Raw genomic sequence first — 27,757 nt, 5'->3', positions numbered from 1 at the left:
GCTCACCTCAACGGGTATTTTTCTGTTAGCTGTAAAACTCATTACTTCCTGTTGGGGTGAGGAAATGTTAGACCTTTATTTATAACATGTTGGACATCTGGTCAATATTTAGGCCACATTTTGAGATGATTACACAAAATCACACATTATTCTGTCAGGTTTTTTGTTGTTTTTTTTACAGACGCCAGGAGAACATTCTTATGTAAAAGTTTTGAACAATATTTTCATTGTTTGAGAGGCAAAAGTGTCATCTGGTTTTGAAAAGACAATAAATAATGTTAAATACAGCTTCTGAGGTGATTATGAGCGTTTGTGCCTTTTAAGACTTCTTCCATGTCTTGACCACATCTTGATGTTTGCAGGTTGAGGAACAACAAAAAAAAGAAGAAGGAAAATGAATGTTGAAAGTAGAAAAGTAGTCCCCCCCCCACATTTATAGGAGGATATGACAGCTCAACCACCAGACCATTCATGAGGTCTCTGCCTTCAAACCACTTTAAAAAAAAGAGGCTTTTGTAGTGAAATTAAGAGTTTTCTTGTTAATGGACTCCAAAAACACACGTCACAGCAGCTGTCCACCTTGAAGGAGGTCCGCCAGAGACCATCAGCACAGCAATGAGGACCAGTCTTGATGTCCGGGTCAGTTCTTAGTGTCTTTTCCCACTTCCCATGTTCCTCTTCCCAAGCGCCACCCTGGCGGGTCAGTTGCTGTTGCAGCACGACTGGAAGGAGTAGTACGAGTGTTTCTGCTGGCCCAGGTTGACGTTTTTTTCTTCGGCTGAAACACAGAATAGTCGTACATAATAACCACGTCCCGTGCAGCTCAATACTTTATGGCAGTGTTTTTCAACCTTTTTTGAGCCGAGGCACATTTTTTGCGTTGAAAAAATCACCACCAGCAGAAATCATTAAAAAACTAAACTCAGTTGACAGTAAAAAGTCGTTGTCACAATTGTTGGACATGACTTTAAAGCAGGGGTCACCAACGCGGTGCCCGCGGGCACCAGGTCGCCCGTAAGGACCAGATGAGTCGCCCGCTGGCCTGTTCTAAAAATAGCTCAAATAGCAGCACTTACCAGTGAGCTGCCTCTATTTTTTTTTTTTTTTTTTTTTTTGAATTCTAAGAGAGACAAAACTCAAATAGAATTTGAAAATCCAAGAAAATATTTTAAAGACTTGGTCTTCACTTCTTTAAATAAATTCATTTATTTTTTTACTTTGCTTCTTATAACTTTCAGAAAGACAATTTCAGAGAAAAAACTTTAAAAATGATTTTAGGATTTTTTTAAACACATTTACCTTTTTTCCTTTTAAATTCCTTCCTCTTCTTTCCTGACAATTTAAATCAATGTTCAAGTAAATTAATTGTTTTCATTGTAAAGAATAATAAATACATTTTAATTTAATTCTTCATTTTAGTTTCTGTTTTTTCGACGAGGAATATTTGTGAAATATTTCTTCAAACTTATTATGATTAAAATTCAAAAAAAATTATTCTGGCAAATCTAGAAAATCTGTAGAATCAAATTTAAATCTTATTTCAAAGTCTTTTGAATTTCTTTTAAAAAATTTGTTCTGGAAAATCTAGAAATCTAGAAGTAAATGAATTGTTTTCATTGTAAAGAATAATAAATACATTTTAATTTAATTCTTCATTTTAGTTTGTTTTTTCGACGAGGAATATTTGTGAAATATTTCTTCAAACTTATGATTAAAATTAAAAAATATATATTCTGGCAAATCTAGAAAATCTGTAGAATCAAATTTAAATCTTATTTCAAAGTCTTTTGAATTTCTTTTAAAATTTTTGTTCTGGAAAATGTAGAAGAAATAATTATTTGTCTTTGTTAGAAATATAGCTTGGTCCAATTTGTTATATATTCTAACAAAGTGCAGATTGGATTTTAACCTATTTAAAACATGTCATCAAAATTCTAAAATTAATCTTAATCAGGAAAAATGACTAATGATGTTCCATAAATTCTTTTTTTTAATGTGCACTTAGAGAAAATATAAAAATAAAGTGTTGCATATTGATATTTATCTGTTTCTATATATATTTATTGTGAGAAATCATTAAGATGATCAGTTTTTGCACAAAGATAAATATCATTAATTATTAATAATAACATAGAGTTAAAGGTAAATTGAGCAAATTGGCTATTTCTGACAATTTATGTAAGTGTGTATCAAACTGGTAGCCCTTCGCATTAATCAGTACCCAAGAAGTAGCTTTTGGTTTCAAAAAGGTTGGTGACCCCTGCTTTAAAGCATAATCAAGCATGCATCACTATAGCTCTTGTCTCAAAGTAGGTGTACTGTCACCACCTGACTTATTTGGAGTTTTTTTGCTGTTTTCCTGTGTATAGTGTTTTACTTCTTGTCTTGCGCTCCTATTTTGGCGGCATTTTCTCTTTTTTTTTTGTATTTTCCAGTAGCATTTTCTTGTCTTCCTTTGAGCGATATTTCCCGCATCTACTTTGTTTTAGCAATCAAGAATATTTCAGTTGTTTTTTCATCCTTCTTTGTGGGGACATTGTTGATTGTCATGTTCGGATGTACATTGTGGACGCCGTCTTTGCTCCACAGTAAGTCTTTGCTGTCGTCCAGTATTCTGTTTTTGTTTACTTTGTAGCCAGTTCAGTTTTAGTTTTGTTCTGCATAGCCTAGGCTGACCATATTCTGAAATCCCAAAAAGAGGACACATATATGCGTGCCAAGGCCGGGACTAGGTGAAAATTTGCCAATGATACTCGAACTTGCTTTATAAATAATATATTTATTTATATAAAGCATTTTTTCTCCTCTGTTGACAGCAGTGTTGGCGCTAGGAATTTTCAAAATGGGGTCCATCAAGTCATAAAAATGGGGTCCCACAGTAAATTTTTGGGGTCCCACTTTTTTGTAAGCGTTTTGAAAACAAATGACAAATATATCCTGTTATATCTCACATTCTATATTGTGTTTTGGAAAAAGGTTGTCATAAACGTTACTTAATTCATTTAAAAAAATAATACAAAAGAAAACAAATGTGTATACATATGTAAATGTATTCAGTTATAAACATTCATTCACTTGCTTCTTTCCTTCATGGATCTAAACTTTACCGCTGCTGGTAGTTTTTTCTATTTTTTTATTGAATAAGTTGTAGGTGTATTTATTTCAGTATAAAAGTGTCAAAAGTGTTTTGCTTGGGTCATGAAATGATGATAATGGTGTGCCAGGGCATACATACATTTTATATTTAACGCTTAAATCTCTGGAGTCTACATCAACTTCACATCTATTCCTCATTTCAAAATGTTTTACTTTTTTTATGTTTGTTTGTTTGCCGCCCTTTTTTGTCAAACACACAAAAAATGCAAAATTTTCCACCAAAAATAGTTTTCAAAATATTTAATGTGAAGTAATCGGAACCTTTGATAGAGCAATGACCGTTTGAAAGAAAAAAAAACAGCTTTGTTTTATTAGTCAACATTGCAAATGTTTCTAAATTACATTTCACCTGTAAGCTTTTTTATTTCACTTCTGTTATGTTTTTGTTTATTTTAATAGTATTTTTAGAATGTGCCGTGGGCCTTTAAAACATTAGCTGTGGGCCGCAAATGGTAAAAAAAAAATCTGCTTCCTTTCTGATTTCAATGCGTTAAAAAGACACAAAGTGCGTTAAGCGCCACCACTGGTTGACAGCGGTATAGCTCGGTTGGTAGAGCGGCCGTGCCAGCAACTTGAGGGTTGCAGGTTCGATCCCCGCTTCCGCCATCCTAGTCACTGCTGTTGTGTCCTTGGGCAAGACACTTTACCCACCTGCTCCCAGTGCCACCCACACTGGTTTAAATGTAGCTTAGATATTGGGTTTCACTATGTAAAGTGCTTTGAGTCACTAGAGAAAAGCGCTATATAAATATAATTCACTTCACTTCACTTATAACAAAATACGGTAAGTCACACTTACATTCTGTAACATTCACAGTTTTGGAAAAAAGTGCAGAGGGTGAAATATTCAAAATAACCTCTTGTATATAATCTAAACATAAATAATGCCTCAAAACAAGTTAATTAAATTTAAACAAAAAACAGCAGACGAGCTCTCGCCCCGCACAGCCGTTTTGTGCTTTGTAGTGTCGATATGGGCTTGTAGCAGAGGTGGGTAGTAACGCGCTACATTTACTCCGTTACATCTACTTGAGTAACTTTTGGGATAAATTGTACTTCTAAGAGTAGTTTTAATGCAACATACTTTTACTTTTACTTGAGTATATTTATAGAGAAGAAACGCTACTTTTACTCCGCTACTTTTATCTACATTCAGCTCGCTACTAATTTTTATCGATCTGTTAATGCACGCTTTGTTTGTTTTGGTCTGTCAGACAGACCTTCATAGTGCCTGCGTTTCAACAAATACAGTCACTGGTGACGTTCACTCCGTTCCACCAATCAGATGCAGTCACTGGTGACGTTGGACCAATCAAACAGAGCCAGGCGGTCACATGACCTGACTTAAACAAGTTGAAAAACTTATTGGGGTGTTACCATTTAGTGGTCAATTGTACGGAATATGTACTGTACTGTGCAATCTACTAATACAAGTTCCAATCAATCAATCAAAAGTGTGAAGGAAAAAAGACCTTTTTTTATTTCAACCGTACACCCCGTCAAAAGCCTAAAGACTGACTGCACAGTTCCTGTCTTCACAATAAAAGTGCCGCTCCATCGCGCCTGCGCTTTCAAAATAAGAGTCTCCGAAAGCCTGCGCAAACAAGCTAGCAAGCTACGGAGTTTGCCGCCAATGTATTTCTTGTAAAGTGTATAAAAACGAATATGGAAGCTGGACATATAAGATGCCAAAAACCAACCACTTTCATGTGGTATTAGACAGAAAGGAGGAACTTTTTTTCTCCTCCATTTGAAAACGTGGACGTTTGTCATCACTACTGTCTGATTACAATCAATGCAAGTCATCAGAATCAGGTAATACACCAACTTATATTCTTGTCTTCATGAAAGAAAGGAATCTATATGTGTTAAACATGCATGTATATTCATTAAAACACTATTAACATGTAAACAAAAATGGCAAAAAATATATATATATAAATTATATACTGTATATATCAATGTATGTATTTATATATATATATATATATATATATATATGTATATATATATATATATATATATATATATATATATGTGTGTGTGTGTATATATATATATATATATATATATATATATATATATGTGTGTGTGTGTGTGTATATATATATATATATATATATATATATATATATATATGATATGTGTGTGTATGTTACTCATCAGTTACTCAGTACTTGAGTAGTTTTTTTACAACATACTTTTTACTTTTACTCAAGTAAATATTTGGGTGACTACTCCTTACTTTTACTTGAGTAATAAATCTCTAAAGTAACAGTACTCTTACTTGAGTACAATTTCTGGCTACTCTACCCACCTCTGGCTTGTAGTAGAGATGCGCGGATAGGCAATTATTTCATCCGCAACCGCATCAGAAAGTCGTCAACCATCCGCCATCCACCCGATGTAACATTTGATCAGAACCGCACCCGCCCGTTGTTATATATCTAATATAGACGATGCAAGGCATTAGTGAGGTTATAAAGCTTTTGCCTGTTAAAGAAAGGAGACTGATCCAATGCACTACAGACATTCGCGTGCCACGCTGTCACGACCCAGACGCACACCAGTGCGCAATCATATGGGAGCCGCGCTGAGCGCACCTCCAAGCGCGTCTCGCTGCCGGCGACGGCCGGGTATATGGGCCCGACGCTCCAGCGCCATCTATTTTCAGGGCTAGTTGATTCGGCAGGTGGGTTGTTACACACTCCTTAGCGGGTTCCGACTTCCATGGCCACCGTCCTGCTGTCTATATCAACCAGGGTGAGCCCCACCCCTTTCGTGAGCGCACTGCGCGCGGAGTGACCCCTGTTACGCGCCCCCGGCAACAGGGGTGACGGGCAGGTAAGCTGCGCGGGCGGAGCCCCGGAGTGACCCCTGTTACGAGCCCCCGGCCACGGGGGTGGCGGGCAGGTAAGCTGCTTACCTGCTGCGCGTGACGCCGGCCGCGGCGAAGGCGGACGAGGCGGGGTGTCGTGCGGTGGGCGCGGTGGTGACCCTGGACGTGCGTCGGGCCCTTCTCGCGGATCGCCTCAGCTACGGCTCCCGGTGGGGCCCTCTCGGGGGAAGGGGCCTCGGTCCCGGACCCCGGCGAGGCGTCCCTTCTCCGCTCCGTAAAAGTGTCCATCTCTTTTTCTTTTTTTTTTTCTGTTGTGGCATATGCTGCAGGTGCCTGCTCGTTTTTCGTATGTGGGTAACAACATTTAACTATGTATATATATTTCCGAATTGGTTTAACCGCCACCCGCCTGAATCTATTTAAAATCTAATTTTTTTTTATTTCAACCGCCCGACCCGACCCGCCGATAAAATCTAATTTTTTTTTATTTCATCCGCCCGATCCGCGGATAATCCGCGGACTCCGCGGTTGTGCCCGCAAACCGCGCATCTCTAGCTTGTAGATCTTTGGCCCCTTTATTTGCCACAGATACATACGTTCCTGTGCACTCTGCTTTCCATGTGTCACGGCCAGGACGAAAACACGGATACTTTTTCCGCAAATCATCCGTGAAGTTGCATTTACGTTTCGGCATTTCTTGTTTTCATGTCTCTCCGCTCTCTCGCTCTCTGTCTCTGCCCCTTCCTCACGAATGTTTCTGCGTGCGCACACCTTCACAGTTTGTTTTGTTTAACCCCTTCTTAACCCTGGACAGTACATTGAAAATACACGCAACCATAACTCAAAATGCCGGACATTTGAGGCATTTAAGAAACACCGCCCGGACACCCCGGACGGTCCCGCAAAAGAGGACATGTCCTGGGAAAAGAGGACGTATGGTCAGCCTAGCATAGCCTTCCCTAAGTTTCAATGCCTTTTCTTAGGGGCACTCACCTTTTGTTCATTTTTGGTTTAAGCATCAGAGAGTATGGGGTATCGGACTGTCTGATTGTGGCAGTCCGCTCCCTGTATGATCAGTGCCAGAGCTTGGTCCGCATTGCCGGCAGTAAGTCGGACACGTTTCCAGTGAGGGTTGGACTCCGCCAAGGCTGCCCTTTGTCACCGATTCTGTTCAGAACTTTTATGGACAGAATTTCTAGGCGCAGTCAAGGCGTTGAGGGGATCTGGTTTGGTGGCTGCAGGATTAGGTCTCTGCTTTTTGCAGATGATGTGGTCCTGATGGCTTCATCTGGCCAGGATCTTCAGCTCTCACTGGATCGGTTCGCAGCCGAGTGTGAAGCGACTGGGATGAGAATCAGCACCTCCAAGTCCGAGTCCATGGTTCTCGCCCGGAAAAGGGTGGAGTGCCATCTCCGGGTTGGGTAGGAGATCTTACCCCAAGTGGAGGAGTTCAAGTACCTCGGAGTCTTGTTCACGAGTGAGGGAAGAGTGGATCGTGAGATCGACAGGCGGATCGGTGCGGCGTCTTCAGTAATGCGGACGCTGTATCGATCCGTTGTGGTGAAGAAGGAGCTGAGCCGGAAGGCAAAGCTCTCAATTTACCGGTCGATCTACGTTCCCATCCTCACCTATGGTCATGAGCTTTGGGTTATGACCGAAAGGACAAGATCACGGGTACAAGCGGCCGAAATGAGTTTCCTCCGCCGGGTGGCGGGGCTCTCCCTTAGAGATAGGGTGAGAAGCTCTGCCATCCGGGGGGAGCTCAAAGTAAAGCCGCTGCTCCTCCACATCGAGAGGAGCCAGATGAGGTGGTTCGGGCATCTGGTCAGGATGCCACCCGAACGCCTCCCTAGGGAGGTGTTTAGGGCACGTCCGACCGGTAGGAGGCCGCGGGGAAGACCCAGGACACGTTGGGAAGACTATGTCTCCCGGCTGGCCTGGGAACGCCTCGGGGTCCCACAGGAAGAGCTGGACGAAGTGGCTGGGGAGAGGGAAGTCTGGGCTTCCCTGCTTAGGCTGCTGCCCCCGCGACCCGACCTCGGATAAGTGGAAGAAGATGGATGGTTTAAGCATTATTTTACCTGCACCCTACCTCCCGCTGTTTCCGACATCTACAAAGCAATTAGCTACCCGCTGCCACCTACTGATATGGAAGAGTATTACACGGTTACTCTGCCGAGCTCTAGACAGCACCAACACATCATTTGCGTACTATAATTACTGGTTTACAAAAAATATTTTTAACCCAGATAGGTGGAATTAGATCATCTCCCACGGCACACCAGACTGTATCTCACGGCACAGTGGTTGAAAAACTCTGCTTTATGGAAGGAACACACTCAAATCCAGGTGAGCATAACGAGCTAGGACTGCTAAATTAGGGATCTGTACTAAGTCCCCTTATGTAGCTATTAGGGTTGTCTTCAAAGAGTGGAAGATTCGATTCAAAGGAGGTTAAATCATCGTGTCTTCTTTAAATATTCGTGAAAGGATCTTGTGTTTTTAGAAAGTAAAGAGATCATTCTCATCTGATTACAATTTTGACTGTCACTAGAGAGCAAATGCTGACCGAAGCCCACTGGAAATGGAACCAGACTCCTCGCCCAGGAGGTTCGGCGCGTCTTTTGCAAAGGTAACGATCCTTACTGGTTTGCATACATAAAAGCTTTATGAATTTTACTTGATCTATTAATCAAGGGTTACATGTCGTCTTGGTGCTGCGCCATGCAGAGCCCAGAACCTTACTAACTGCTTTAGACCAACAGTTTAGCCTCTTTTCTGTTTCATTGACTGAACTGAAAGACTGTATTCATTTCATAATTATATTTGTTAACTTTAGGACATTCACTGTATTAGGCAAGTGTTGGAGCACGCTACTGACACCTAGTGACCAGTCAGTATACACAACTACATATCGTCTGTTTATTTCTCTTCAATAAATCCTGCAGATTGGACTGATCGTCGACTATTGGCAGACACACATTTTACAACCACAACTAATACAAATAAAAGAGTGAAAAGTAATTAGCTTTTATAATATATAATTTTATATATTTTTTTAAATTTATATACAATTGTTCTATTTTTATTCACTTTAAATAGGAGCGATTTACAGCAATATAAGTAAAACAAAACAAAAAAATAAAAAAAAATTTAAAAAATACATTTTACAACAACAAATAAAAAAGTGAAAAGTAATTAGCTTTTATAATATATAATTTAAAATTTTTTTTTCAATTTATACTTACTTTAAATAGGAGCAGTTTGCAACAATGTAAGTAAAACAAATAAAACAAAATCGCCTTACGTTTTGCGCTTGAGTCATTCGTCGACTCGCAGCAAGTGTGTTATTACCTCTATTGTGTCACGACTTTACACAATAGTCGGTCCCTCCAGGAAGACACACACATTCAAACAATGCCAGTGAACTATGCAGCTTCACAACTTTGTCCAGTGCCCGCAACTTCCCCGCACATTTTGTCCAATCAGCGTCATTTTCCACCAATCAAATTAGTCTCTGGCAAGCGCTCAAACGCGTGCATTAACTATCTAATCAAAACTTTGTTTTGTTGGTTTCTTGTGCAGAACAACATGTAGCAATATTTCAACTATTGATCAACTTACCATGAATTGATTTAAGTGGACCCTGACTTAAACAAGTTGAAAAACTTAATCGGGTGTTACCATTTAGTGGTCAATTGTAGGGAATATGTACTGTACTGTGCAATCTACTAATAAAAGTCTCAATCAATCAATCAAAAACTTCTCGCATTTCCTCAACAAAGGCGGACAGACGCTTCCCTTTCCCTGCTTTCCTCCTCAACTTTTTGGAGGCTCAGTTTTCCAAGTCTAAAACATGGAATGGATTGTCTGGTCTCTCAAGGAGAAGCTCGGTAGGACCAGAACGTTTGCTGCTGGACAAGAAGTGGAGGATCATGTGCCTGGCAATTCTTTCTGTTGAGTAATTCGATAATATCTACCTATTCCGAAATAAAATACCAAGGCATCTGCTCAGGCCCGGCCCTCACCAATCTGGCGCCCTAGGCAAGATTTTAGGTGGCGCCCCCCCCACATTGGCAGTGAAGTGTATATACTCACAAGAAACTGAATAGCTTTGTCTTTGACCTTTTTTTTTTTTTTTTTTTTTACTTACAACTATACCTAATATATAAAGGGGTGGAAAAGTGACTATTACCTGCAGGGCAAACATTAGCTAACCAGAAGGCAAAAACAATGTAAACAAAAAACACCTGCTTAAAAGATCTAATACAAATGTCCCTGAGGAATGTAAGGTGGGAGTACTGTAATTACCTAACGTTACATTATTATTTTCCATAACAATTTAGCCCCCTCCAACAATATTAACCCGACGTTAAAACAAAACTAGCTATTTATTGATTAGCAATTGCCGAATCATGTAACATTAGCTTAATGCTAAAAAGCCAGCTACTATCACATTCTGTAACAGACAAATAATTTCATGTAGGCTAACGTTACCTACCTGCTACCTCTGTCTTTTCTCGTTTCTCCTCCTCTTCCTTTCTCTTTTTTCTTCCCTGGGCACTGATTTTTTGATGTGGTGACGTCCAAAAAGAGTCATGATACGGGAAGGGAGGGGGCGCACCGTGCGGGGGAGGGGAGGGGTGGCGGCGTAATGTTGTAACAAATAATATTTCTATTAAATAGGCTTTACTTTGCATTTTAATTAACGTGGGATTATTTTTAGTATTTAGAAATAATAGTACCAACTTTTTTTTTTTTTTTTTTTCCTCCAACATTTGTGGCACTGGCGTGGCGCCCCCTGATGGACGGCGCCCTTAGCATTTGCCTATACGGCCTATGCCACGGGCCGGCCCTGCATCTGCTAATTGGCTTGAGCGTTACTCTGGTGTATCGACAAATTCGGAAGACGAGGGCCGACGTTCAAGGTACCTACAAGCTGTAGGCACTCAGACTGTGGCAAATTTCTGAACTAAATTGCAAACTAGATAACATCTCGGAGAGGCTTTCCTATGGCGTCACATTAGTGCCAAAAATCCGAGCGCATAAAAACTGTTATCGCGTGCTGATTCCCCACTTCGTGCGCGCGCGACACCCTTTTGCGCGCGCGTGGTGCCTTTCTGCGCGCGCGTGGTGCCTTTCTGCGCGCGCGCGGTGCCTTTCTGCGCGCGCGCCGTCTCGGTTTGTGCGCTCTCTGTGTACTCCTGGCATCTCTCCTCGCGCTGTCATGTTTCTTTTTGGCACTTTGGGGGCGGGTATGCTTAGACGGCCCCTCCTTTCTGATTGGCTCTGAGCATTTTTCATATGACCAATGATTCTCCAGCGTAGCAACGTTGTAGCCATCTTACCTCGGACAGCTCGCCTCAATCATTACATTGATGTCAATGGTACATGTACTAATTAAATTACCATAACTTGCTCGATTTTCGACCAATTTACAAACGGTTTGCCTTGTTGCAAATCTTATTACATGTAGATATGACATAGGATGCTGTACCTGTTGAAATTACCTCTTTCGCTTTAAAAAAAAAAGACTTAATTGTGCAACATAGTTGTGTAGGGTCAGTGTTAGTCAGTTCTCTGATTATTTTAAACTGTTTCAGAATACATTATTAAAAGCTATTTTTAACATTTTAAAAACAAAATTCTAAGATTATTTCATTAATTTTATGGCTGAATCAAAAGAAATTCCATAAATTAGAAAATAAATGTTCAAGAAGAAGTGAAAATATAAAATAATGTTATGGTTGGATGTTATTGCTGGTGGACCAGTTCTGGCTGAAAGATGTGATTATGGTGTTTGTTGTCTTATTATTTATTTGGGTCACATTTTGTATTACCCTGTATTGTGTTTATGTGGTATGAAATACCCTTCATCAGCGCGCGACATGTTTTTATCCACTTCTTCCTCCGTAAATCTTGATACATATTGACGATGACCCGCCCTGCTATACTTCTGATTGGCTCTGAGCATTTTTCCCTTGACCAATCAGAAAGAAGGGGCCGTCTAAGCATACCCGCCCCCAAAGTGCCAAAACGAAACATGACAGCGCACAGACCGAGACGGCGTGCGCGCAGAAAGGCACCACGCGCGCGCAAAAGGGTGTCGCGCGCACGAAGTGGAGAATCAGCGCGCGATAACAGTTTTTATGCGCTCGGATTTTTGGCACTAATGTGACGCCATACTTTCCGCTCTGCAAGGTGAAATTACCATAAATTTGAAGACTATGAGCGGAAAATTAGAGTAGACAAGCATTGGAATGCATTTACTAACCCAAACATCGTAATCTGCATTTTGGTAAAAAGACAAATCTGCCTCTTCTCTAGTTGGATCTTTTGATAGTTTGCTAAATTTATCGCATACAACAAAAATCTAATAATTGTGACTTCACTGCAGCGACGTCGTCGCTCCTGACGTTGCCACAGCAACAACACGAACGTTTACAGTAGTGCAATTTGAGGTTTGCAAGCAATAAAGACACAAAGACAATATAACATACATCCGTAAACGTGGATGCATATGCAAAAGTGCAATAAAATGATCTGTACAGTAAATCTATTTTTATCTGCACCTTATTGTTCTTTTATCTTGCACTACAACGAGCTAATCAACGAAATTTGGTTCTTATCTGTACTGTAAAGTTCAAATTTTCAATGACAATAAAAGGAAGTCTAAGTCTAAGCTACCACTGATGATGATGTGACTTAAGCAGCAGCTTATGAAAAATAAAGAAAACCCTGTAAAAAAAAAGTTACAATACTCATATGGAGGGGTGTAACGGTGTATTTGTATTGAACCGTTTCGGTACGGGGGGTTCGGTTCGGAGGTGTACCAAACGAGTTTCCACACGAACATATTAAGCTAAGCTAAAGTCTTAATAAGCTGCTCCGCTTCCTTCTGCCTGTCTCTGTCAGTACTCTACACAGCACCCAGCATTGTCCCACCCACACAACCATCTGATTGGTTACACACAGAGCGGTAACAGCCAATCAGCAGTTCGTATTCAGAGCGCATGTAGTCAGTGCATAGTGTTTAGCAGGTAAGCATCAGGCTGCGGACTCTCTTCAAATTAAAATAAACACCTCCCAGTCAACTACTAGTAACATCACTATGAGCCCATTGACCTTCTAGAAACCTACAAGGCAGCTCAGCTCGCTCGCAGTCCTGGCTTGAGGTGAAGGCTAATTTGCTTTTAGCGTAACGTTAGCTCATTTTGCGGTGTGTGTTACGGAAAGCAAAGCCCTGTCTGTCTGTTATTTCACTTTACCTTTTACTGTGTTGATTGAGCTGTGTTGAAGCAGCAAAAAAGGACATTACGTTAAATGAAGATTTCTGTCTCTGATAGTTGATATAATAATGTAACTGCATCATTAAGCCTACATGAACTCCATGGTGTTCAGGGATGAATAGTCTCTCCTATTGCTATTGTACTATTTTTTCAGCTATAGTTACATTAATCATTAGTAATGCAGCAGCCTAGTTTTGAATGGCAGGGTCCCTTCTATCACATGTTGATAAAAATATAACATTTACATAATAAAAATCAACTACAGGCTTCCCAAATGCTGTAATAAATTAAGCATGATGAGTTGACTTGAAACTGTTTAATGTTGCACTTTTTATATGTAGAAGAAAAGTTTTGTCATTTTATTTGATCTGAGCAACAACTTGAGGCAGTTTAATGTTGATTAACGTGGGCAGAATTATTATAGTGTTCCCAATGTTAAAAGGTTAAAGCCATTGTTTACAAATTTGGTAAATAAATAACCCAAAAATATATATTTTGTTGTTTTCTTACTGTACCAAAAATGAACCGAACCGTGACCTCTAAACCGAGGTACGTACCGAACCGAAATTTTTGTGTACCGTTACACACCTACTCATATGACAAATACTTTTAGTATCACACATTTGCTACTGCGTGTTAAGACAAAGTTAATGTTCTTAGTTTGCCAGTGACAGACTTCATCAAATGTTTTCATGAACGAGATTGGATCTTTTGTTGTGTTTATATTGAAAACTAGAAACTAAAAAATTGAGTGCACTGTTTAAATGCACAGAAGATGAGAAAGCGTTGCATTGACTGGACAAATATGACTATAATCCCAATAGTTATGATCATGAATTAAAGGTGTCTCACCTGTCATGTTCTGGAAAGCTGTGTTGTTGTAGTCCTCAGCCACTTTTTGGAACAAGTCGTCTGTTAGCGGAAGCAGAAAAACGACTTTAGTTTCATTCTACGCTTCAATTCCAACAACAAAAATGTATTTGTTATTTTACATTGACTGCTCTTTATAGACTTTGCTTTGATTAAGTTAAAGAACAATGAAGATAAGCTTTATCTGAATGTCAAAGTTCACGAAATAGATGAACTTCCATAACATATTCCGTATTTTTCGGACTATAAGTCGCAGTTTTTTTCATAGTTTGGCCAGGGGGTGCGACTTATACTCAGGTGCGACTTATGTGTGAAATTATTAACACATTACCGTAAAATATCAAATAATATTATTTAGCTCATTCACGTAAGAGACTAGACGTATAAGATTTCATGGGATTTAGCGATTAGGAGTGACAGATTGTTTGGTAAACATATAGCATGTTCTATATCAGAGGTCTCAAACTCAATTTACCTGGGGGCAACTGGATGCAGAAACTGGGTGAGGCTGGGCCGCAAGAAAAGATTTCTTTAAAAAAATCTAACATGCACTTTTTAATGAATTCACCTTCTTTGAATGGCTTTCCCGCCCTAGCAACCATGTCACTCACCATGTAGCTAGCTTTGACTGCTGCATCGCTCTTTTCGCTTGCTTTCTTGACGAAATCTTGCAAAAATTGAGGCTGGCGGGGTTGGGAGGAGGCGGGGTTGGGGATTAGGGGTAGCAGGGGGGTGTTTTTGTAGCCCGGAAGAGTTAGGGCTGCAAAGGATTCTGGGTATTTGTTCTGTTGTGTTTATGTTGTGTTTAAGTGCGGATTTTGTCCCGAAATGTGTTTGTCATTCTTGTTTGGTGTGGGTTCACAGTGTGGTGTATATTTGTAACAGTGTTAAAAAAATAAATAAAATAAAATATGACCACCCTCAGTGTGTCATGTATGGCTGTTCCTCAAGTATGTCTTGCAATAACTTGTGTGTGTCTGCACAAGTCTCATACAACGTGTCTGGGACGGCACGCTGTTAGTATGAAGAAAAAGATGATGCGATGACAGTTTCTAGAGGACACTACAGGCAGTGCCATCACGCACGCCCTCATTATTGCGGCATGGCGTAATGGGTAGAGCAACCGTGCCAGAAACCTGAGGGTTGCAGGTTCGCTCCCCGCCTCTTACCATCCAAAAATCGCTGCCGTTGTGTCCTTGGGCGGGACACTTCACCCTTTGCCCCCGGTGCCACTCACACCGGTGAATTGAATGATGAATGGTAGGTGGTGGTCGGAGGGGCCGTTGGCGCAAATTGCAGCCACGCTTCCGTCAGTCTACCCCAGGGCAGCTGTGGCTATGAAAGTAGCTTACCACCACCAGGTGTGAATGAATGATGGGTTCTACATGTAAAAGCGACTTTGGGTACTTAGAAAAGCGCTATATAAATCCCAGTTATTATTATTATTATTATTATTATTGTGGAGAACCTTATACCACGCTATGATTGGTAGATTCCTTCAGCTCCGCACACAACGCTGTCAAGCGCCATTCATATTAAACTCGCGGGCCGCACTAACATTAAACTTTCATATTAAGGTGGGGGCCGCAAAATAACGTCTCGCAAGCCGCAATTGGCCCGCATGTTTGAGACCCCTGTTCTATATGTTATAGTTATTTGAATGACTCTTGCCATAATATGTTAGGTTAACATACCAGGCACGTTCTCAGTTGGTTATTTATGCCTCATATAACGTACACTTATTCAGCCTGTTGTTCACTATTCTTTATTTATTTTAAATTGCCTTTCAAATGTCTATTCTTGGTGTTGGCTTTTATCAAATAAATTTAGCCAAAAAATGCGACTTATACTCCGAAAAATACGGTTATCATTTTATGAAGGGACTGTTTGAAACGCAGCTTGTGGTTACAACTGTGAACAGTAGGTTTCAGAATACATTGTAATTCTGCTTCCTAACACACCTGATGAGCATCTGCCAGAGAATAAGAAGAGGGGCCAGGAAGGGTCAATTTAGTGACTGTGGTGATATCTAACTAGTTTTCAAACTCCTCTGGGGAAAAAAGTGACTAGCGACAAATCTTTTTCTTGTCAAATTCAGGCTCTTAGAGACAGACAGGAAAACCTGCATCGCTGGTCTCGTCACACAACCAATGTGGTAACGATAAGCAAACGAGCAATGTTGTAATAGTAAACGGCACATGATGTACACGAGTAAGTGTGCCTGCAGGAAATAGAGGGTGACTCACCAACGTTGCTTCCTGTTTTGCTGGAGGTTTCAAAATGCTGTGCATTGATTTCTAAAAGCAGAACAGCAAGTAAGAAATTAAGTCAGTCAATAAGTAATTGAATAAGTCAGTAGGTAAATAAGTGAGTAAATAAGAATGTGAGTCAGTAATTAAATAAGAAGGAAAATGAGTGAGTGTGAGGGGGGGGAAAAGTTCCTGTTCCTCATTAGGTGAGAGAGGATTTCCATGAATGTTCCTCTTTAAAAAGTTGGATGAAAAGTTGGATTTTCTCACCTTCAGCAAAGTCCTGAACGTCATGAAAATCGACCTGCCGTAAGCTGCGGTCTTCTAGAAGCAGGTCCTTCTTGGTGCCGCACAAGTAGATCTGACAGTGCTGCAAGCAGGCACACTTTTCTAAGGACAGTACACTGACTCTGGACAAACTCACTCACTCTGAAGAAACCAACTGTACAAACTGACTGATTATGTAGAAACTAACACCGCAGAAACTGTCACTGTAGAAACTGACTGACTTTGTTGAAACTGTAGAAACTAACTGACTGATGAAACTGACTCTGGAGAAAATTACTTTAAAAACAAACTGACACTGTAGAAACTAGCACGGCAAAAACTGACTTTAGAAACTCTCACTATAGAAACTAACTTTCTGTAGAAACTGACTGTAGAAACTAGCTGACTCTGTAGAAACTGACAGTAGAAACTAGCTGACTCTAGAAACTGACTGTAGAAACTAACTGACTCTGTAGAAACTGTCTCTGTAGAAACTGACTATAGAATTTAGCTGACTGTAGAAACCAACTGTCCGTAAAAACTAACTGTCTCTGTAGAAACTGACTGTAGAAACTAGCTGACACTGTAGAAACTGACTGTAGAAACTAGGTGACTCTGTAGAAACTGACTGTAGAAACTAGCTGACTCTAGAAACTGACTGTAGGAACTAGCTGACTCTAGAAACTGACTGTAGGAACTAGCTGACTCTGTAGAAGCTGACTGTAGAAACTAACTGTCTCTGTAGAAACAGTCTCTGTAGAAACCGTCTCTGTAAAAACTGACTATAGAAACTAGCTGACTGTAGAAACCAACTGTCCGTAAAAACTAACTGTCTCTGCAGAAACTGACTGTAGAAACTGACTGTAAAAAAACAACTGACTGTAGGAACTAGCTGACTCTGTAGAAACTGACAGTAGAAACTAGCTGACTGTAGAAACTAGCTGACTCTAGAAACTGACTGTAGAAACTAACTGACTCTGTAGAAACTGTCTCTGTAGAAACTGACTATAGAAACTAGCTGACTGTAGAAACCAACTGTCCGTAAAAACTAACTGCCTCTGTAGAAACTGACTGTAGAAACTAGCTGACACTGTAGAAACTGACTGTAGAAACTAGGTGACTCTGTAGAAACTGACTGTAGAAACTGTGACTCTGTAGAAGCTGACTGTAGAAACTAACTGTCTCTGTAGAAACAGTCTCTGTAGAAACTGTCTCTGTAAAAACTGACTATAGAAACTAGCTGACTGTAGAAACCAACTGTCCGTAAAAACTAACTGTCTCTGCAGAAACTGACTGTAGAAACTAGCTGACACTGTAGAAACTGACTGACTGTAGACACGAACTGACACTGTAGAAACTGACTGTAAAAAAACAACTGACTGTAGAAACTAGCTGACACTGTAGAAACTGACTGTAACAACTGACTATAGAAACTGTCTCCGTAGAAACTGACTGTAGAAACTAGCTGACACTGTAGAAACTGACTGACTGTAGATACGAACTGACACTGTAGAAACTGACTGTAAAAAAACAACTGACTGTAGAAACTAGCTGACACTGTAGTAACTGACTGTAACAACTGACTATAGAAACTGTCTCTGTAGAAACTCGCTGACTCTGTAGAAACTGCCTCTGTAGAAACTGACTGACTCTGTAGAAGCTATCTCTGAGACTATTTCTGTAGAAACTGTCTCTGTAGAAACTGACTATAGAAACTAGCTGACTGTAGAAACCAACTGTCCGTAAAAACTAACTGTCTCTGCAGAAACTGACTGTAGAAACTGACTGTAAAAAAACAACTGACTGTAGGAACTAGCTGACTCTGTAGAAACTGACAGTAGAAACTAGCTGACTGTAGAAACTAGCTGACTCTAGAAACTGACTGTAGAAACTAACTGACTCTGTAGAAACTGTCTCTGTAGAAACTGACTATAGAAACTAGCTGACTGTAGAAACCAACTGTCCGTAAAAACTAACTGCCTCTGTAGAAACTGACTGTAGAAACTAGCTGACACTGTAGAAACTGACTGTAGAAACTAGGTGACTCTGTAGAAACTGACTGTAGAAACTGTGACTCTGTAGAAGCTGACTGTAGAAACTAACTGTCTCTGTAGAAACAGTCTCTGTAGAAACTGTCTCTGTAAAAACTGACTATAGAAACTAGCTGACTGTAGAAACCAACTGTCCGTAAAAACTAACTGTCTCTGCAGAAACTGACTGTAGAAACTAGCTGACACTGTAGAAACTGACTGACTGTAGACACGAACTGACACTGTAGAAACTGACTGTAAAAAAACAACTGACTGTAGAAACTAGCTGACACTGTAGAAACTGACTGTAACAACTGACTATAGAAACTGTCTCCGTAGAAACTGACTGTAGAAACTAGCTGACACTGTAGAAACTGACTGACTGTAGACACGAACTGACACTGTAGAAACTGACTGTAAAAAAACAACTGACTGTAGAAACTAGCTGACACTGTAGTAACAACTGACTAAGAAACTGTCTCTGTAGAAACTCGCTGACTCTGTAGAAACTGCCTCTGTAGAAACTGACTGACTCTGTAGAAGCTATCTCTGAGACTATTTCTGTAGAAACAGTCACTGTAGAAACTAATAGTCTTTGTAGAAACTGTCTCTGTAGTAACTGTAGAGACTAACTAAATCTGTAGAAACTGGCGCTGAGGAAAATGAACTGACTCTGAAGAAGCTAACTCTGAAGAAACGGACTGTAGAAACTGACTGTGAAGAACGTAACTCACTCTGCAGAACGTAACTAACTCTCCTACCTCCTCACACTTCTGAAGCTCCTTCACCCAGAAAGCAGCACGCTGGAAACTACTGCTGTCCGTCAGATCTACAAGTCCACAATAAAACATTATTAATAACACATAGGAGTATGACACATAGGAGTATCACACAAACAATAACATACAGTACATACTTGTATCATACTCATATTCAGTAACATACTTGCATCTCACTTACACACTAACAAAAATATACATGCACACAAGGAACAACATTATTTTGCAGCACAGAAAATAAATACTACTAATACATTTTGTTCATAAATTTGCATTCAAACTGGAATGAAAGTTCTGGCAGATTAGATTTTTCATCTTATAAAGAAAAAGCTAAATTATTAATAATTATTACAGATTTTGGGGGAATGATTATCCAGACATAATTTTAAAAACTCATAAAAAAAATTGAAGACAGGAAGTAACAACCAAGTGATTATGAATATTGTACACATTAAATTAATTACAATTATATTACTTTTTTTTTGGTTACATTTCAAACAAATAAATGTATATGGAAGTTTTAAAATTATTTGTTTTCTTTTTTTGTCTACTATAAAGAAAACCATGATTAATTATGATTTTTTTAAGGAAATTTACAAAAGATAACACGATAAAATAACAAGCAAGTGATTATAAATATACACAAATTAATATTAAATTAACTTTTTCATGTTAAATGTGTAGAAAATAAATTTCTCTAAAAGCACTGTAATATATACTTTTACATTTTTATGGTGAAATTAAAACTAATATTGTAGACAGGAGGTGAAAAATGTATTATTATGGTAATTTCTGTATTTATCATTCAGATCTGCTCCAATAAAAAACATTTAAGTGTACATGAATTACCATGAATTGATTAACGTGGACCCCAACTTAAACAAGTTGAAAAACTTATTCGGGTGTTACCATTTAGTGGTCAATTGTACGGAATATGTACTGTACTGTGCAATCTACTAATACAAGTTTCAATCAATCAATCAATGACATTGAATCTGTGGGGGAAATTTCAAGACAGTTTTTTTTTAAAGTACACTAAATACAGCAGTTGAACACAATAAAAAGGTCATATAAATGCAAATTAAAGTGTTTACCATAGCAGACGATGGCCGCCCGGGCCCCTCTGTAGTAGATTCTGCTCATGGCTTCATAGCGTTCCGACCCGGCCGTGTCCTGATTGCGCAAGAGAAGACAAACTCATCCAATTAAGCCCATTGAAGAGTCTTGAATTTGTCCCTGGGCAAAATGTGAGATTTAAAGACGTACCCATATTCCCAGAGTGATGACTTTGTCTCCCACTTGGATTGGCTTGGCCACAAACGCAGCACCAATAGTCTGCTAAGGACAGAATCATTAGTAACACATTCTCAATTCCCATCAGTGACTAATGACGTTTTCATGGAGTTGTCATAAAACGAGCTCCTTTCATTCAATTTTGAGCAGCTGATGCTCACGTACGTTCTGATAGGGTCCGGCCAAGAAGCGCTGATGAACGTATCTTTCTACCAGGCTGGTCTTGCCCACGCTCTCCTTTCCCAGCATCACCACCTTGGCATCCACGCGCATGCCGCTCATCTTCCTGGTGGTCAGGACCAGGTCAGGATGGCAAGGAAGGGTGCTGGAGAAATAAAATATCGCAATTAAAAACAACGATATGACATGTTCATACCATGGTTATTGTGACCAGAATTATCACAGACATCATTGAACCAAGTTTTATTCAAAACATTTAATACCATAAATTGACACATAGTTTACTTTCATTGACAGAAGAACTATTACATATTGTTCTGGCTTTATAAGAACCATATTAAATATGTTTATTTTCTTCCGTTTTTATTTGTAAAAGTTTGTTTTTTACGAGAACTAAACAGCTTTTCTTTGAGCATAGCTCGATCACTCTGTTCTAAGAGAGCCCAGATAGTTGGTTAATTGTGCACAATTAAATATCTTCGTTGCTCAGACAGTAATATGTTCATATACAGTACAGGTCAAAAGTTTGGACACACCTTCTCCTTCAATGCGTTTTCTTTATTTTCATGACTATTTACATTGTAGATTGTCATTGAAGGCATCAAAACTATGAATGAACACATGTGGAGTTATGTACTTAACAAAAAAAGGTGAAATAACTGAAAACATGTTTTTTAGTCTAGTTTCTTCAAAATAGTCACCCTTTGCTCTGATTACTGCTTTGCACACTCTTGGCATTCTCTGTGTCATGACTTGGTCTTGGGTGTTTGCTTTTCCGGGATGCAACGGAAAGTTGGCTCGGGCGAGACGGGAATGCAAGTACATTTTTTATTTAAAGACTATAAATACAAAAAAAAAGGATCAAACAAAAAGCGCGCACAGAGGCGGAGAATAAACTATGAAACCAAAAGACTATAGCAAAAAAGTACAAATGAAAAGCACGCACAGTGGCGGAGAACAAACTATGAAAAACAAAAAGACTATAAACATGGAACAAAAACTTACTATGACAAGGGACATGAAGCAGGATCTTAGAGGATGAAGAGTGTACAGAAGCATAAATGTGGAGAGGTCGTCAGAAAGACAAACTGAAAAACACTGAACTTAAATACTACAGACATGATTAACGAAAACAGGTGCGTGACTCAAGACGTGAAACAGGTGCGTGACGTGACAGGTGAAAACTAATGGGTTGCTATGGTGACAATCAAGAGTGCACAATGAGTCCAAACGTGGAACAGGTGAAACTAATGGGGTAATCATGGAAACAAGACAAGGGAGTGAAAAGACAGAAACTAAAGAGTCCTATAACTAAACAAAACATGATTACACAGACATGACACTCTGGATGAGCTTCAAGAGATGGTTTTCACTTTACAGGTGAGCTTGAAGCTCATCGAGAGAATGCCGAGAGTGTGCACGTGTGTTATTTCATAGTTTTAATGCCTTCAGTGACAACGCATCGAATGAGAAGATGTGTCCAAACTTTTGGCCTGTACTGTAAGTTTAGTTTGGGGTAAGTTGTTAATGGGGAAAGACGTTAATGTCTCTTGTATTTGTGTTAGCATTTAAGCTAGCTAATGAGCAAGCGCTAGCATGCTTCTCCAGTAAATGAGCAGTATCACCAATCTGTGAGTTTATCAATCACGATTTTAATTTTGAAACGGTAATACTAACGTCGGGAGTAGGGATGATGTTCGAAACCGGTTCTCCCGGTTGTTCGATAAGAAAAGAACCGATTCCATGGACTCAAATCCCTTTTTGAGAACCGGTTCCCGTTATCGAGGCCACTAAAGTAAAGAAGAGAGTTGGTTCTTTATTCGAATCCCTGGTAACGAATCCCGTCCCACAAGAAATGCCCTGTGGGACGGGATGATGTCACACAAGCAGCAAAAATAATGGACCGGAAAAAAACGCCTCAAGGCATGGCTATACACCTATAGTGATCACAGAGACAGATTGTTTTTGTGTTACTGTATATATTTGTTTTTCTAAAAAATCCCACTTAATATACTTTGGGTAACAACAGTCAATATTTTTTTTAGGGGGGTAACAGTCAATATTTATTTATTTAATTTTTTTCTTATAAAATAAAAGTAAGCTTTTGTTAAACCAAATATTGTGTTTTTTCCATATACAACAACCTATCTGGATTCGATAAGAGAATCAATAAGGAATTGGTTCGATAAGAGGATTCGATAATGGGCTCGAACCCGATAATTTCTTATCAAAAATCATCCCTAGTCGGGAGTTGTACCGCGGTTTGTCATTATACATAGATACATCCCTAAGATACACATAGAACAGTCAAAGTGCATTAGTAGTGTTTTTAGTCAATCAATCAATCAATGTTCTTTTATATAACCCTAAATCACAAGTGTCTCAAAGGGCTGCACAAGCCACAACGACATCCTCGGTACAGAGCCCACATAAGGGCAAGGAAAAACTCACCCCAGTGGGACGTCGATGTGAATGACTATGAGAAACCTTGGAGAGGACTGTATATGTCAAACAAATACAACTTATAGTACCTAGACTCATAACTTTCCTGCTAAAACTGATCGTGGCGTTTTCGGCTTGACTTTGTTCACTCGCTGGCTTTGGAAAGTAAAAATCTATTTAACGTTTGAAATAACCAACTTACTCCTATCAGGTTTGAATAAGGTGTTTTTCTTGAGCTGTGCCTCCGAGGGGAAAAACACGCCTCTCACTTTACACTCGACAAAGCTCCCCACTGCTCATATGCCAAATTTGTTTTTAATTTATCGATTCGCAGACTGTTTTTTTTTTTTGGAACCGCCGAGTGCCCGGTTGCTTTAGATGTGACTCGCGAGTCAAGTCCGACCAGCCATGTTTACTCAAATTTTCCGTCACTTTCAACACTAATACATCAATTTAATCAATTAAAAATGCACCGTAACTGTGCTTTATGTTTCCATTACTGTACATTTAGACAACGTAATGGCATGTTTGTTCATTCTAAGCTATTTGCTTTTTCTATGCATATTTTGAGGGCCAAATTTTTGACCGCCATCTCGACCATGCGTTTGTTTACAATCAGTTGAAAAAGAAATGTGGCGCTGAGAAGCACTACATAAGCATCATTGCGGGTATCTTCTTAAACAAAAACTTTGCTTGGCTATAGGGCTGTTGAATGATACACTTTTAATCAGATTAATCACATTTTGGAATTTGAATTAATCATGATTAATCACACTCGCTTGCATAATTTACTTTACCTTAACAAAACGCCCCAATATTTTGTACACAAAAGCAATTTGTCATCCAAGATTATTTTTTAACGATTTTCTAGAATGCATGTCATTTATTTGCACAGTTCGATCTAAACTTCTTTCAGGCTGTAGTTTGGATTGAAATTTGCCAGCGAGCACACCAGTCGAGTCCCCTCACTCCTTTTTCTATTGATGTACAGTAGAGGCCAAAGGTTTGGTGTTTTCTTTATTTTCATGACTATTTACATTGTAGATTGTCACTGTAGGCATCAAAACTATGAATGAACTACGGCTGCAACTAACGATTAATTTGCTAATATATATATATATATATATATATATATATTTATTTATTTATTTTTTTATTTTTTTAAATAAACCTTTATTTATAAACTGCAACATGTACAAACAGCAGAGAAACAATAATCAAAATAAATATGGTGCCAGTATGCCGTTTTTTTCAATAAAATACTGGAAAGGATAGAAATGTAGTTTGTCTCTTTTATCCGATTATTAATCGATTAATCAAAGTAACAATCGACAGATTAATCGATTAATAATCGGATAAAAGAGACAACCTACATTTCTATCCTTTCCAGTATTTTATTGAAAAAAACAGCATACTAGCACCATATTTATTTTGATTATTGTTTCTCTGCTGTTTGTACATGTTGCAGTTTATAAATAAAGGTTTATTTAAAAAAATATATATATATATATTTTTTTTTTTATTTAAAAAAAAAAATATATATATATATATATATATTTATTTTATTTATTTATTTTTTAAATAAACCTTTATTTATAAACTGCAACATGTACAAACAGCAGAGAAACAATAATCAAAATAAATATGGTGCTAGTATGCTGTTTTTTTCAATAAAATACTGGAAAGGATAGAAATGTAGGTTGTCTCTTTTATCCGATTATTAATCGATTAATCTGTCGATTGTTACTTTGATTAATCGATTAATAATCGGATAAAAGAGACAAACTACATTTCTATCCTTTCCAGTATTTTATTGAAAAAAACGGCATACTGGCACCATATTTATTTTGATTATTGTTTCTCTGCTGTTTGTACATGTTGCAGTTTATAAATAAAGGTTTATTTAAAAAAAAAAAAAAATATATATATATATATATATATATATATATATATATATAAAAATTGCCTCTGTGCATAGCATAGATCCAACGAATCGATGACTAAATTAATCGCCAACTATTTTTATAATCGATTTTAATTGATTAGTTGTTGCAGCCCTAGAATGAACACATGTGGGATTATGTACTTAACAAAAAAGGTGAAATAACTGAAGACATGTTTTATATTCGAGTTTCTTCTTAATAGCCACCCGTTGCTATGATTACTGCTTTGCACACTCTTGGCATTCTCTCGATGAGCTTAAAGAGAACTGAAATGGTTTTCACTTCACAGGTGTCATAGATTTGATGCCTTCAGTGACAATCAACAATGTAAATAGTCATGAAAACAAAGAAAACACAATTGAAATGAGAAGGCGTGTCCAAACTTGTGTTGATCTGATCACTGACCGTATAGGTAAGAGCTTTTACAGGCAAAATTAATTTGCATGATTAATCAAAGTGTGTACATGATGTATGTACTTTTTTGTGATTACCGTATTTTTCGGACTATAAGTCGCAGTTTTTTTTCATAGTTTGGCCGGGGGTGCGACTTATACTCAGGAGCGACTTATGTGTGAAATTATTAACACATTACCGTAAAATATCAAATAATATTATTTAGCTCATTCACGTAAGAGACTAGACGTATAAGATTTCATGGGATTTAGCGATTAGGAGTGACAGATTGTTTGGTAAACGTATAGCATGTTCTATATGTTATAGTTATTTGAATGACTCTTATCATAATATGTTACGTTAGCATACCAGGCACCTTCTCAGTTGGTTATTTATGCCTCATATAATGTACACTTATTCAGCCTGTTGTTCACGATTCTTTATTTATTCTAAATTGCCTTTCAAATGTCTATTCTTGGTGTTGGGTTTTATCAAATAAATTTCCCCCCAAAATGCGCCTTATACTCCAGTGCGACTTATATATGTTTTTTCCTTCTTTATTATGAATTTTCGGCCGGTGCGACTTATACTCCGGAGCGACTTATACTCCGAAAAATGTGGTAATCACATGAGTTAATAATAATAATAATAATAACTGGGATTTATATAGCGCTTTTCTAAGTACCCAAAGTCGCTTTACATGTAGAACCCATCAGTCATTCACACCTGGTGGTGGTAAGCTACTTTCATAGCCACAGCTGCCCTGGGGTAGACTGTGACTGAGTTAACGCGTTTATTTTGACAGTCATCTCTTCTAATAATAATAATCCTTATCTTTTTAAGTTTTCAATTTACGATTGTTGTTATCCTTATATTTCCTGATTGATTAGTGTAGTGCTTTGGAATTAATTGCTTAAAGATAACTTTCAATATACACTTAGACAAACTTTAATGATCCACAAGGGAAATTGTTCCACGCAGTAGCTCAGTTACAAAGGATGGAAAGTGTAAGGATGGAAAGGATAATGCAGGTATAAAGTAGACTAAAAAAAGTACCGTAGTAGCAATATAAAATATAACATATATGTAATATTCACATATTATATATACACAGTATATGATATATACTGATATATTATATTTGTATATAATATATAACAATTACCATGTACAATATTATGGTATTATATATTATGTAACAGCTGCAGCATAAAATAGAGAGTAGATCCAGCAGAAAATATACATTATAAACAAAGAGAGGTAGCTAACATTCATAACATGAAGAAAAAAAATATATATCTTTGTTTGTTACCAACATTTTTAAAAAGGGGGTCAATATTTAGAAAGTTATGGCATTTTGAAAGTCGGATTTAACAAAAAAAGGTCAGAGCTAAAATCTTGAGCCCCATTGACTTAATATCAAGGAGTTGACCAGAAATTCGTGCATTTTCGCCGGTTTTAACTTTCTGAATACTTATTACAGGGACATTGTACTTCTCTCACTAGAATTTTACGAAACCCGTCTGATAATACCGGTTATATTGTTGATTTGCATGATCAACAATGGTTTATCCAAATTCGTCAAATGAAACTGGAAAAAAAAACAGGCAATAAAGAAACGATGGCGGCGACGCTTACCTAGCAGCTAGCTGGAAATATTGACCAGCATCCAAGTCACTCCACAATGACGGCGGCAAGCGGCAATAAAATGTGAAGGCAACACCGGCGTCTACATGGAGTGTTTACCGGGCCGAAGGTGCCAGAAAGCCGCTTGTCATCTTCGCCCAGCCTCACTGGCTAATAAAAGGAGCTGCGGTTCGTCAGCGTGTTGCGCAATGGCCACAGGGAAATGCCGCTCTAAAAGTCGTCACGGGGGGAAAATACCATGAACATAGCTCGGACGTTACAAATACTATTAATTCATTGGTTGTGTTTAAAAATTAAAAATTAAAAATCACTACGACGTGAATGAAGTTGGAATGTGTGTTTTTATGTGAGCGGGTGGGTAGGAACAAAAATACGACATC

At 38.5% G+C, this 27,757-nt stretch overlaps 2 protein-coding genes across 3 annotated transcripts in view; one reads left to right on the top strand and one right to left on the bottom strand.

The window, feature by feature from the left end:
* The window catches only part of nsd1b (nuclear receptor binding SET domain protein 1b), a 322,978-nt gene that overhangs the window by 70,122 nt on the left and 225,099 nt on the right, over window positions 1–27,757 (top strand). The window lies entirely within an intron of this gene.
* Window positions 402–27,757, bottom strand: rab24 (RAB24, member RAS oncogene family). Of its 2 annotated transcripts, none has more exons than XM_061963025.1 (9): window positions 27,369–27,757; window positions 20,938–21,097; window positions 20,746–20,817; window positions 20,574–20,652; window positions 19,462–19,529; window positions 16,674–16,773; window positions 16,401–16,451; window positions 14,137–14,196; window positions 402–778 (listed from the first exon to the last, which is right to left on the bottom strand). In XM_061963025.1, exons 2-9 carry the CDS (start codon window positions 21,052–21,054, stop codon window positions 702–704), a joined length of 624 nt encoding a protein of 207 aa, XP_061819009.1. In that variant the 5' UTR covers window positions 21,055–21,097; window positions 27,369–27,757; the 3' UTR covers window positions 402–701. The 2 variants fall into 2 exon arrangements, with proteins under 2 accessions (XP_061819009.1, XP_061819010.1); XM_061963026.1 differs by having other exon boundaries at window positions 20,746–20,814.

This window comes from Nerophis lumbriciformis, linkage group LG09 (genome assembly GCF_033978685.3).
Source record: "Nerophis lumbriciformis linkage group LG09, RoL_Nlum_v2.1, whole genome shotgun sequence".
In the NCBI taxonomy this organism is placed as follows: Eukaryota; Metazoa; Chordata; class Actinopteri; order Syngnathiformes; family Syngnathidae; genus Nerophis; species Nerophis lumbriciformis.
The sequence above is the reverse complement of the archived record's forward strand: the minus strand, read 5'-3'. Positions and strand labels throughout refer to the sequence as shown.